This window comes from Herpailurus yagouaroundi, unplaced genomic scaffold (genome assembly GCF_014898765.1).
Source record: "Herpailurus yagouaroundi ecotype Mexico unplaced genomic scaffold, PumYag 28, whole genome shotgun sequence".
NCBI lineage: Eukaryota > Metazoa > Chordata > Mammalia > Carnivora > Felidae > Herpailurus > Herpailurus yagouaroundi.
Window position 1 is genome coordinate 128,517,836 of NW_024412376.1, and position 12,662 is coordinate 128,530,497.

The 12,662-nt window shown below is 39.2% G+C and overlaps 1 protein-coding gene across 5 annotated transcripts in view; it reads right to left on the reverse strand.

Moving 5' to 3' along the window:
* Positions 1-12,662, reverse strand: part of ATP10D (ATPase phospholipid transporting 10D (putative)) — a 111,485-nt gene that overhangs the window by 70,815 nt on the left and 28,008 nt on the right. For 4 of the 5 annotated variants that reach the window (XM_040484402.1, XM_040484398.1, XM_040484389.1 and 1 more), the window contains exons 2-3: positions 11,646-11,972; positions 9,305-9,499 (exon numbers count right to left, since the gene is read on the reverse strand). In XM_040484402.1, coding sequence (XP_040340336.1) covers positions 9,305-9,499; positions 11,646-11,935 — 485 coding nt within the window. In that variant the 5' untranslated portion in view covers positions 11,936-11,972. Of the gene's footprint in view, positions 1-9,304; positions 9,500-11,645; positions 11,973-12,662 lie in introns of those variants that run through there. The other variant, XM_040484411.1, reaches the window with a different exon arrangement.

Here is a 12,662-nt window from a genome sequence, read left to right on the forward strand (position 1 = left end):
GCCCAGGAATGAATCCCACTTGATCATGGTGAATAATTCTTTTTACATGCTGTTGAATGCGATTTGCTAGTATCTTATTGAGAATTTTGGCATCCATATTCATCAGGGATATTGGCCTGTAGTTCTCTTTTTTTACTGGGTCTCTGTCTGGTTTAGGAATCAAAGTAATGCTGGCTTCATAGAGTGAGTCTGGAAGTTTTCCTTCCCTTTCTATTTCTTGGAACAGCTTGAGAAGGATAGGTATTATCTCTGCTTTAAACGTCTGGTAGAACTCCCCTGGGAAGCCATCTGGTCCTGGACTCTTATTTTTTGGGAGATTTTTGATGACTGATTCAATTTCTTCGCTGGTTATGGGTCTGTTCAAGCTTTCTATTTCCTCCTGATTGAGTTTTGGAAGGGTGTGGGTGTTTAGGAATTTGTCCATTTCTTCCAGGTTGTCCAGTTTGTTGGCATATAATTTTTCATAGTATTCCCTGATAATTGCTTATATTTCTGAGGGATTGGTTGTAATAATTCCATTTTCATTCATGATTTTATCTATTTGGGCCATCTCCCTTTTCTTTTTGAGAAGCCTGGCTAGAGGTTTATCAATTTTGTTTATTTTTTCAAAAAACCAACTCTTGGTTTCGTTGATCTGTTCTACAGTTTTTTTAGATTCTATATTGTTTATTTCTGCTCTGGTCTTTATTATTTCTCTTCTTCTGCTGGGTTTAGGGTGTATTTGCTGCTCTACTTCTATTTCCTTTAGGTGTGCTGTTAGATTTTGTATTTGGGATTTTTCTTGTTTCTTGAGATAGGCCTGGATTGCAGTGTATTTTCCTCTCAGGACTGCCTTTGTTGCATCCCAAAGCATTTGGATTGTTGTATTTTCATTTTCATTTGTTTCTATATATTTTTTAATTTCTTCTCTAATTGCCTGGTTGACCCATTCATTCTTTAGTAGGGTGTTCTTTAACTGCCATGCTTTTGGAGGTTTTCCAGACTTTTTCCTATGGTTGATTTCAAGTTTCATAGCATTGTGGTCTGAAAGTGTGCATGGTATGATCTCAATTCTTTTATACTTATAAAGAGCTCTTTTGTGACCCAGTATGTGACCTATCTTTGAGAATGTTCCATGTGCACTCGAGAAGAAAGTATATTCTGTTCCTTTGGGATGCAGAGTTCTAAATATATCTGTCAAGTCCATCTGATCCAATGTATCATTCAGGGCCCTTGTTTTTTTTTTTTTTTTTTTCTTCAATATATGAAATTTATTGTCAAATTGGTTTCCATAAAACACCCAGTGCTCATCCCAACAGGGCCCTTGTTTTTTTATTGATCCTGTGTCTAGATGATCTATCCATTGTTGTAAGTGGGGTGTTAAAGTACCCTGCAATTACCACATTCTTATCAATAAGGTTGCTTATGTTTGTGATTGTTTTATGTATTTGGGGGCTCCCGTATTAGGCACATAGACATTTACAACTGTTAGCTCTTCCTAATGGGTAGTCCCTGTAATTATTATATAATGCCCTTCTCTATCTCTTGTTACAGCCTTTAATTTAAAGTCTAGTTTGTCTGATATAAGTATGGCTACTCCAGCTTTCTTTTGACTTCCAGTAGCATGATAGATAGTTCTCCATCCCCTCACTTTCAATCTGAAGGTGTCCTCAGGTCTAAAATGAGTCTCTTGTAAACGGCAAACAGATGGGTCTTATTTTTATCCATTCTGATACCCTGTGTCTTTTGGTTGGCGCATTTAGTACATTTACATTCAGTGTTATTATTGAAAGATATGAGTTTAGAGTCATTGTGATGTCTGTAGGTTTCATGCTTGTAGTGATGTCTCTGGTACTTTGTCTCACAGGATCCCCCTTAGGATCTCTTGTAGGGCTGGTTTAGTGGTGATAAATTCCTTCAGTTTTTGTTTGTTTGGGAAGACCTTTATCTCTCCTTCTATTCTGAGTGACAAAGTTGCTGGATAAAGGATTCTTGGCTGCATATTTTTTCTGTGCATCACACTGAAGAATTCCTGCCATTCCTTTCTGGCCTGCCAAGTTTCAGTAGATAGGTCTGCCACTAGTCTTATGGGTCTCCCTTTGTAGGTTGGAGTCTGTTTAACCCTAGCTGCTTTCAGAATTTTCTCTTTATCCTTATATTTTGCCAGTTTCACTATGATATATTGTGCAGAAGATCGATTCAAGTTACGTCTGAAAGGAGTTCTCTGTGCCTCTTGGATTTCAATGCCTTTTTCCTTCCCCAGATCAGGGAAGTTCTCAACTATGACTTGTTCAAGTACACCTTCAGCCCGTTTCTCTCTCTCTTCCTCTTCTGGAATTCCTATTATATGGGTATTGTTCCATTTGATTGCATCACTTAGTTCTCTAATTTTCTCCTCATACTCCTGAATTTTTTTTATCTCTTTTTCTCAGCTTCCTCTTTTTCCATAATTTTATCTTCTAATTCACCTATTCTCTCCTCTGCCTCTTCAATAAGAGCTGTGGTCGCCTACATTTTATTTTGCACCTCATTTATAGCATTTTTAGCTCCTCCTGACTATTCCTTAGTCCCTTGATCTCTGTAGCAATAGATTCTCTGCTGTCCTCTATACTTTTTTCAAGCCCAGTGATTAATTTTATGACTATTAGTCTAAATTCTGGTTCTGTTATATTGCTTGAATTGTTTTTGATCAATTTGTTAGCTGTCGTACTTTCTGGAGTTTCTTTTGAGGAGAGTTCTTTCATTTCGTCATTTTGGGTAGTCTCTGAGGTGGCTCCAAACAGCAGGACACTTCCCCTGTACTGTCCAGAGTAACTTGTGTTGGTGGGCAGGGCCGCAGTCAGACTTGATGTCTGCCCCCAGCCCACTGCTGGGGCCATCGTCAGACTGGTGTGTACCTTACCTTCTCCTCTCCCAGGGGCAGGACTCACTGTGGAGTGGTGTGGCCCCTGTCTGGGCTACTTGCACACTGCCAGGCTTGTGGTGCTGGGGATCTGGCATATTAGCTGGGGTGGATCTGCAAGGTGCACAAGGGCGGGAGGGGCAGGCTTAGCTTGCTTTGCTGTCGGTGATCCCTTGCGGGAGGGGCCCTGTAGCACCGGGAGGGAGGCAGACCCTCCTCCATGGGCCTCTTGTCTACACTTGGCTCTGGAGAGTCCATTCTGCTAGTCTTCTGGTGGTTTTCTGGGTAATTTAGGAAGATGTGGGTGGAATCTAAGCGATCAGCAGGACGCGGTGAGCCCAGCATCCTCCTATGCTGCCATCTTCATGATAGCATTTTTAATTGTGATGTAAGAAAATAAGCAGTCAGGCAGCTCCTCAGATTGCACAGTCTTCCACAGGATCACGACAGATTTTACCACCAACAGCTCCGTGGCCCTGCAATTTGTGATGGTCACTATTGGGTCGTTCCTGGAGACCAAGCCGAGATAATCTGGTGGCAGATTTCTCAAAGCACACCGTAGGCTCAAGTCAGAAGAAATCACTAGAGAGCGGGCCCTCAGGACTGCTGCTGACTAGCTGAAATGGGGGAGACTCTGGGGCAATTTCCAGGGGTCTAGCTTGGGCACCTGAACACTTGGGTTTCAGTAGTTTTGTTTTTGACACACTTCTATTCTCTTGAAACAAATCTTAATACCTTATACACGGCTGCTATTTTAAAGGCAATCTGAAGAAAGTTAGGTTTTCCATAATAGCTAATTCCAACTTAATTGGGGTATAATAAAGTTTAAATGTTTAATTTCTATATTAGTGTTTGTTATTTCCCACGATACTTGCCCAAAGACAAGCACCATGTGAAAGACCACATATTACAAACAAGAATCAAATTATCTGCACAAAAATGTTAATATGCTTCTTCCAGAAGCTTGTACAATTTAATGGCTCCCACCTTCACCTTAATTTTGCTGAGGAATAATTTGTTCTCTAAAGTGATGCCTTTGTATTCCATGGGAATTTAAGTTGTTAGCATGTTTAAATCAACAAGGCATGATCTTAGAGCCTACTTTTATTTCTTTATATCCTTATAATTTGTTCCAAGAACAATGTGAGGGGAGGGGGGAAAAGGTAAGCAGTATTTCTTCTGCAACACCAAACAAAATAAAATTACATAAAATAATAGACAAAAAGAAAATTACCTAATTCTACTTTGAAATGCAATCACAAAATGGCATCTTGGGATAGACTATAAACAATTAAATAGAATACTGCATCTTATCTTTAAATTTGTATGCAAATTATCTAAAATAGATGTGGACTATGTCCAAAAGGACACCTTAGAAAAAAATCATACCAGGTCTCCCACTAGGCAATTTTAATATTTACAAAACAGTGTCCTAAGGAGTTCTCAGATGTTGATTAAATGACTTAATAATGTGACAACTGTAGCTAGTAGTTATTACTAGCCTACAAAAATGATCATAATGGCGAACCTTTACTTAGGACTTAGAAAGGGTGAGTTTATTGCTTACTGTTTTATTACTATTAGATTCCTAATGAAGGGAACTGGGGTTCCACTAGCTTATGGAGTGTGCCTAAAGTAATCCAGCTACTAACTGAGAAAATCAGAATTACAGTTTATTTAGAACAAGTTAGAAAAGCAAACAGGGGTGCCTGGTGGCTCAGTCAGTTGAGCATCCAACTTCAGCCCAGGTCATGGTCTCATAGTTCATGAGTTCAAGCCCCACATCAGGCTCTGTGTTGACAGCTCAGAGCCTGTAGCCTGCTTTGAATTCTGTGTCTCCTTCTCTCTCTGCCCCTTCCTTGCTTGCTCTCTGTCTCCCTCTCTCAAAAATAAACAAACATTAAAAAAAAATTTTTTTTAAAGAAAAGCAAACAAACACATGTTATCAACTTTAAACTACCACTAAAAGTCAGTAATTATTTATATACAATAACTTGTATTTAAAAAATACTTATAAGAAGCATTCTTCCTGTTTGCTAAATTTGGTACTCTGGGTAATCTTAAAATTGGTCAAAATCTCGATTCATTGCTCATCATATAATCATTCTAAAATACTGTTTCTTGCAGTTAGTTTTTAAGGGTAAGGTTGTATCAACACCACCTGTCTATCCTTGGCATATGATAAAGACTCAAATACCATCAAATGATTCATACCAATGTTTTAGTAAAACACTCATGACTTTAAAATAAAAACCATGAGCTTTTACTGTTATTCTCAGTTTTCTACACAATACAACAGTTTTTCCTGGTTCGCTTTAAATAGACAAGAGTATAAGAAAAAAAAAACACAGACCAAATTTTCCCTTATCTAAGTACAAGTCACATCATCTTACAAAGGAGAAAAAAAAAGTTATTTGTTTTGTTTTGTTTCTAGATCTTTAAAACAAATATTGAGAAGTCACTGGAGAATTCTAATAATGAACGCAATTCAGAATCCCACAGGTTTTAGCTTAAGTATCACTTTATCAGAGCAGCCTAACTATTTCCTCTGTGGCTCACATAAAATTAAAGACAATTCCATGAGGACAAGTCTTTGAGTTCTTTTTCTCCCGAAACTAAACAACAACAACAAAAATTATGTCATCTGGTTGAACTTTTGGTCAGCCAAAAGAGCCTAAAATTTGTTCAAAATGTACTGCTTTTTATTATAAAACTAGACTTTTGAACCTACATGTCTCTTATTCAGACTTGGTAACTAGAACAGAATCTCTAGTCTGACAAATTTAGAATTACAATCTAAAAACTTAGAGTCTACATAAGAACATTAACGTCAATCCAAGAAACGTACCAAATGCTCTGCGATGTCAGAAGAAGGAGTGGCAACATCTGCCCAAAGGAACCTGGAAAGTCTGCTCAAGGGGCTGAGAAGTGCTTGCCTACCTCTGGGCTCAAAGCTCAGCCTTTCAGCTCTTCATCTGTTTTCTCTTAGGGCTTTAAGTCCAACTCCTCACTTCAAAATCATCTCTACACAGACTGATGACTTTGTCATTTCTTATCATAGCTTTTCCTTCCTTCCAGAACTTCTGCACTATGTTCCTGTTTGCCTGGGGGGCATTTCCACTTGGATGCCTGTCTTGCTCTCATTTCCAGCTCATCCTACCCCTAAGGTGAATGTAATGCTCCCTACTTCTATCAGTGGTACTTCTACTCAAAAATCACAAAAGTTCACCAAATTCAACTGGGTTCTTCTTCACAGTACCTCTGTATGCACCCCTTCCTGTACTTTGCATCTACTCCCAGCAGTGCTCTGGAATGATTTGCAGAGGCAGATCTACTCTATTAGGAGAGGCTATTCCCAGGACTTGAGTAGACCAATATTCCTAAAGCATAGCTTTCACCCATTCCTTCTCTGCTCAAAAGGGGGTGGGGGAAAGAGAGAAGCAGGCAAGCCAAGAAACAGACTCTTAACTATACAGAAATGATGGTTACCCCTGAAGGAAGGTAGGTAGGGGGATGGGTTAAATAGCTGATGGGGGTTAAGGAGGGTACGTGTTGTGCTGAGCACCAGGTGACCTAGGGAATTATTGAATCGTTATATTGTATACCTAAAACTAATATTACACTGTATGTTAACTGGAATTTAAATAAAAACTTAAAAAAGAGAGAGAGAGATGAATTCTCTGCCACTAAAGGAAAACATCTCTGATGGTTAATTTTACATGTCAACTTCACTAGGGATGCCCAGAAACTGGTTGAACACTACTTCTGGGTGTGTCTGTGAGAGTGTTTCTGGGAGAAAATAGCATTTGAATTGGTGAACTGAGTAAAGCAGATGGCCCTCACTCAATCCCTTGAGAACAAAAAGGCAGAGGAAGGTTGAATTTACTATCTGCCTTTCTGATGCTTGAGCTGGGACACTGATAGTCTGACCTCAGCATTCCTGGTTCTCAGGCCTTCAGACTTGCACTATAATCTACACCATCAATTCTCTGGCTCTCAGGCCTCCATAGTGCGCTGCTGGCTTTCCAGAAACTCCAGCTTGTGGATGCTGGGGTTTCTTGGACTCTTTTATCACAGGAGCCAATTCCTTATAATAAATCTCATTCCTATTTGTTCTATTTCTCTGGACAACCCTGGCTAGTGCAATGTCCAAGCAGTGGCCTGGTGGTAAAGTCCCTTCACAGTAGGCCTAACACTCCCTCTCTTCATTTGTCATCATGGCTCCTTTAGTGGGTTACCTCAGGCCAAGTTAATATACTCCGTTTCCTCAGAACACTCCTACCCGAGAATGAATGAATGAATGAATGAATAAATAACATTATAAACTTGTTTGTAAAGCTATTAACATATTAGATTCAGAATTTCACAAATCTGTTCTAGTGATGACTTTTTAAAGTTTATTTATTGTATTTTCAAGAGAGAGAGTGAGCATGTACACATGAGAGGGAGAGAGGAAAACAAAGAGGGAGAGAGAGAATCCCAAGCAGGTTCTGCACTGTCAGTGCAGAGCCTGACATGGGGCTCGATCTTATGAACCAGGAGATCATGGCCAGAGCCAAAATCAAGAGTCAGACACTTAACCGACTCAGCCACCCAGGCACCCCTAAAGATGACTTTTTAAAAAGTAGATACAAGGGCACCTGGGTGGCTCAATTAAGTGTCTGGCTTTGGCTCAGGTCATGATCTCACAGTTCATGAGTTCAAGCCCCACATCGGGCTCTGTGCTGACAATACAGAGCCTGCTTTGGATCCTCCGTCCCCTTCTCTCTGGCCCTCCCCCTGCTCATGCTGTCTCTCTCTCTGAAATAAACAAACATTAAAAAATTAAAAAAATAGCATTTTAAAATAAAAAGTAGATACATTTCTCATGACACATAATGCCAGAGAGTATTATAAACTTTGTAATTCATTTTCATAAAAGTATGAAATAGGAAAATTTCATCTTCACAAAGACATGGGAAATGTTTGTGGTACAGTATTAGGCTAAAACAACTAGGGTAAAAATATATGCAACACAATCTTAATTTTGTAAAACACATGTACACAATGAGCACAGGACTTAAAGGAATATACAGCCGTGTTATAGTTATCTCTGGATACCAGTATCGTAGGTATAATTTGTAGATGTAGATTTACAACATACAGCACAGTTCAAAACTCATCTTTACAGACTTTATTCTTAGCTACACAGTCTTTCAGTTTAATAAATACTGGAGATACACGTCTCCAACAGAGTATATATGCTTCTGAAAAGACCTATTATGAATACCTTTTGCTGCTGCAGTGGGAAGAGTTTTATAAGCCTCTAGTTTTGTGTACAAAAAAGAACACTCTTGGGGTGCCTGGCTAACTCATTCAGTAGAGCATGCAACTCTTGATTTCAGAATTGTGATTTTGAGCCCCACGTTGGCTATACAGATTACTTACAAATAAAATCTTTAAAAAAAAAAACAAAAAAACCCCACTCTTCCCCTTTTTCAGTATTCCTTTCCTCAACAGGTACTTCTGGTCTTTTCTTCCATATCCCATCTTGTTTTTCATATCCATTCATATTTTTCTTATTCCATCCTCTTCTTAATCCCAAATTATAACATCTAGTATTAAAAACTATCTGCTTGCTTTCTTTCTTATGGTTTGAAGTTTAATGCTTTCAATTCCACTTATAATAAGTTATAGAAGCTTTTGCTTTATCAACTCCTGGGTTGACAATAACTTTTAGAGCTCTTCCTTGACTTATGAAAGGGTTACATCTCAAAAAACCTATTGCAAGTTGAAAATACTGTAGGTTGAAAATGCATGTTAATACCCCTAGCCTACAGAACATCATAGTTTAACCTAGCCTACCTTAAACGTGCTCAGAATGCTTACCTATGAGCCTATAGTTGGGCAAAATCATCTAACACAAAGCCTATTTTATAATGAAGTGTTAGTGCTCGCTTCGGCAGCACATATACTAAAATATAATGAAGTGTTGAATATCTCACATAATTTATTGACTACTGTACTGAAAGTGAAAAACAGAATGTTGTATGGGTACAAAATAATTATGTACCCCCCTGATCACAGGGCTGACTGGGAACTGAGGCTCCCTGCTACTGTCCAGCATCATGAAAGTATCTTACCGCATCACTCACCCAGGGAAACTGTCTAAATTTGAAATCTGAATGCACACTGCCTTGTATCACAGTAAAGTCAAAGAATCCTAAATCAGACCATCCTAAATCAGGACCACCTTACACATTTTGGTTCTGCTATGACACCTGAACTAAACTCACTGCAGGTCTTCAACAAATATTAGCTGAAAACATCACCACCACCACCATCACCAAAAAGGGTCCCAATCACATCTAAGGGAGAAAAAAGTAACATTCTGCACATTTCTAAGACATGGGTATTCCCTAGCACAGCTCCTGTTCCACTTACCTACTGTAAACTTTAGTTACTAAATTATTGATCTGTTTGTCAATCTTGTATTTTCGGTAATCTTCCAAACCATCTTTAATTGCGATAATCGTAAGGACCACCACCAAAGGCAGCATCGTAATTTCCTTTTGGAAGGCTTCGACCAAAGGCACCCAGTTCAAGACAGCTAGAAACAGGAAATATAAATTGGCAGCTCTGCAAATCCAAACACACACAAGCAGGTGTTAACAAATCACATACAAGTTTAAAGCAAGAGGGGCAACAATACCACAGGGTGCCTTCCAACGAATTTCTACTGTTTCATTTTCGATGCTACGAAATAGAGAACTAGCACAACCTGACGGATCTGAGCAATGTGTCACTCCTGCAGACATCCAGCTCAGGGCATTACTTCAATAAATAGGAGGTATTTTTTATTAAATACATAATAGTGAATATTGGAGCAGGATAGTCTTGGGTTGTGTAAAACATGACATAAAGCATAACAGAAGACACTATTTTCATTTTAAAGGCTCTAGAAATTTAGAGGAAATTCAGTGTTTAACACATAGTAGAAATAAATGTTTTAAAACTCCAATTCTCTAGCCTTCAGAAGTTACTTTGCAAGTCCGAACATTAGATTCAAACAAGGCTCAAAATAACCAGAGAAGCCCGAGAGGGTTTTTTTCCCCTGGAGACCTACCCTTCTATCTCAGCTCTTCGGCTATTCACTTTTTCGGGAACTTCCTCCACTCCTTTATTTTACATATTCAAATACTTCTCCACTGGTCCCTAAGGTAAATTCAAGTGGCTCATTTCCTTAAAATCTCAATCCTGCATAGCCCCTTGAGTTTTTACCATGAATTTTCTCCATTAACCATTAAACTTCTCAAAATAACTTCCCCACATTTCTCCCTTCCTCGCCTCTAACTCCTTCTGCTCTGAAAATTTCTTTCTTAACTCTTTTTGCTACTTTTTTGGCTTCTATTGTTTCCATGTGGACTGCATCCAAACTTACAACACTGGCCCTGGACTCTGTTCAAGTTCCAGATTCTAGCTCCATCAAGTGTTTATGAGCTCTAGATTATGAGCTTCATAAAAGACAGACTCACCCATAGCATTTAAAGCCATTAATTCAACAAAGTCACATCTATACTGTAAACATACCCACCGTTCAATAAATGCATGTGGAACCAAAGTAGAGTGAATAATGAAAATGAATATGTGTAGAATGAATAATGACTGCTGAGAATCTCTCTATTCACACATTAGCATCTCAATCTCAACATTTATAAAAACAAAATAATCAAACCAACTTTCTTTTCATTCCTGTCTTCTCCTAATCCTTCTGGCTAACTCAGATCAAAAGGTTCACACCATCTTTTTACTTAATTCTCCATATCTAAACCATAATATCTGTAATAGATCATTCTTTTCATTCCTGCATTTTTCTAAGCTCAGGTCTTACCACTCACCAGAGTGTATACGGAATCTTCCTAAATGTTCTCTCTGCCTTTATTTGCTTCTAAGGGTGTCAGGCAGAAGGGTCCACATTCCAGGCCTCAGTTAAATCTATGCTACTGCCTTTCTGCTTTTACTCCTATTCCTTCCTGCATCTGAAATGTGCTTTGCCAACACCTTTGCCTTGAAAATCTCACCCGCTCTCCATAATTAAATTTCAACGCCATTTCCTCTTCTATTGTTCTACTATTGCTCATTTTGAGGCTTCCATCCTACTTGGTAGGACTTTATAACACTCATCACATCCACTGTGTCTTTTCATTGTATACACCTCCTGTTTCCTCGGCTGAATGGCAAACTCCATTAGGAAAGGAGCACCATTTAGACATTTCCTTCAATGCCTAAACTCACAGGAGAGCTTCAATAAATACATATTAAACTGAACTATGCCGTTGCTTCACCTAGTAACATCTTATATCTGCATTTGCTTCAGAGCTCTATTTCCCCCTATAATCAAGTAAGAAAAAGCGAAAATAAAATGCAGCTTGGTCTAATGGAAAGAACATGGAAGCAAGTGTGAAAAGACTCAGAGCTATGGCTCCTGGTCTGCTCCTTATCACTGGCATGACCATGGGTAAACCCCAGCATCGAACTTTGTTTCCTAATCTAGAATATGAACACAACAGTATCTTCCCTGGTCAAGAGAAAGCATTTTACCAATTGTAAAGCGCTGTGTAAACGTGAGGGGTCATCTTTTCACAACAGACTCTACCAGAGTCATCAAAGGAAATGTCCCAAGTCGCAGGCTTAGGTAACCTACGTTATAGAAATGAAAATTCTTGTATCAACCAGAATGACAAAGAACGTAAGATCTTCTTTTTCAAAAAGAGAATAAAAGTACCTGTGAAATTGTTCAAATAAGTTTCTTGGCACAAAATTTAGAAGTGTGTACTTTGTTGTTCGTATTCGGTTATTGACGTAGGTACCAGAGAACTTTTCATACTCATCCTTGAAGGGCCGAAGGTGGGGGACAACAACGCGGTGCTTTGCTGCCAGTTTGGGAGCGTGAGAGGACACATTCCCACAGGCGAGCAGAGAGGAATAGTTGTACGGCCTCTCCTCGTCGTCCCTGCGTGTGCTGCCCATCAGCCGCTGCCAGTGATACCTGGCCCACTGAAGACACTCAGTCATGTCCAAAACGCGCTGAGATCCAGGAGGTGTAGGTGATCTGGCAAAACAAACAGACACCCACTGAAACACTCCTCATAAACTTCTGGAAAGTCTTAAAGAACAGGAAGGATAGTAAAATTTACAATTTTTTCCATATCAAACAAACATATGACCCAACCGCTGAAGGTATAAATGGTATGAGAACACTTTCATTAGGGGCTCTATTTACTCATGTATTGTGTTTCCCCTTCCCCCGTTCTCAATCCCAGGGAATTTTAGTGAGGACTGAATTGGGGCTGCCTATTGCCCTCCCCAGCATCCTCCTCAGCCATTGAATCTCTGTCCTTCTCTCCAAGGCCAGGTGACTCATCTTGTAATGCCTTCCCCTCAGCACTGCCATTCTCTCCTGAAGAGTGAATACTGGATCAAAGGACTGATCTACACAAGACAGAGACACTAATAGCGTCTTCGTGGGATTGCAAAAAGACCAGATGCAGAGGTAATTAAGATGTGGTTAATATCCTTTCAAATTTCCAGTTTAGAATTTAAACCACTTTATATCGAGCAGGAATGACCAAGGATCTACTTAGACATTCTAGCTCGAGCATTTTCAAAATTTGTCAACTGTCAGACTGGTGAGAAATACGTTCTGTGATGTAACCTAGAACCTCCACACACACAAATACAAACACAGCTGAAACAGAAGTTCTAAAACAATTCTTATCCTTATTACTTGCAACGCATGTTC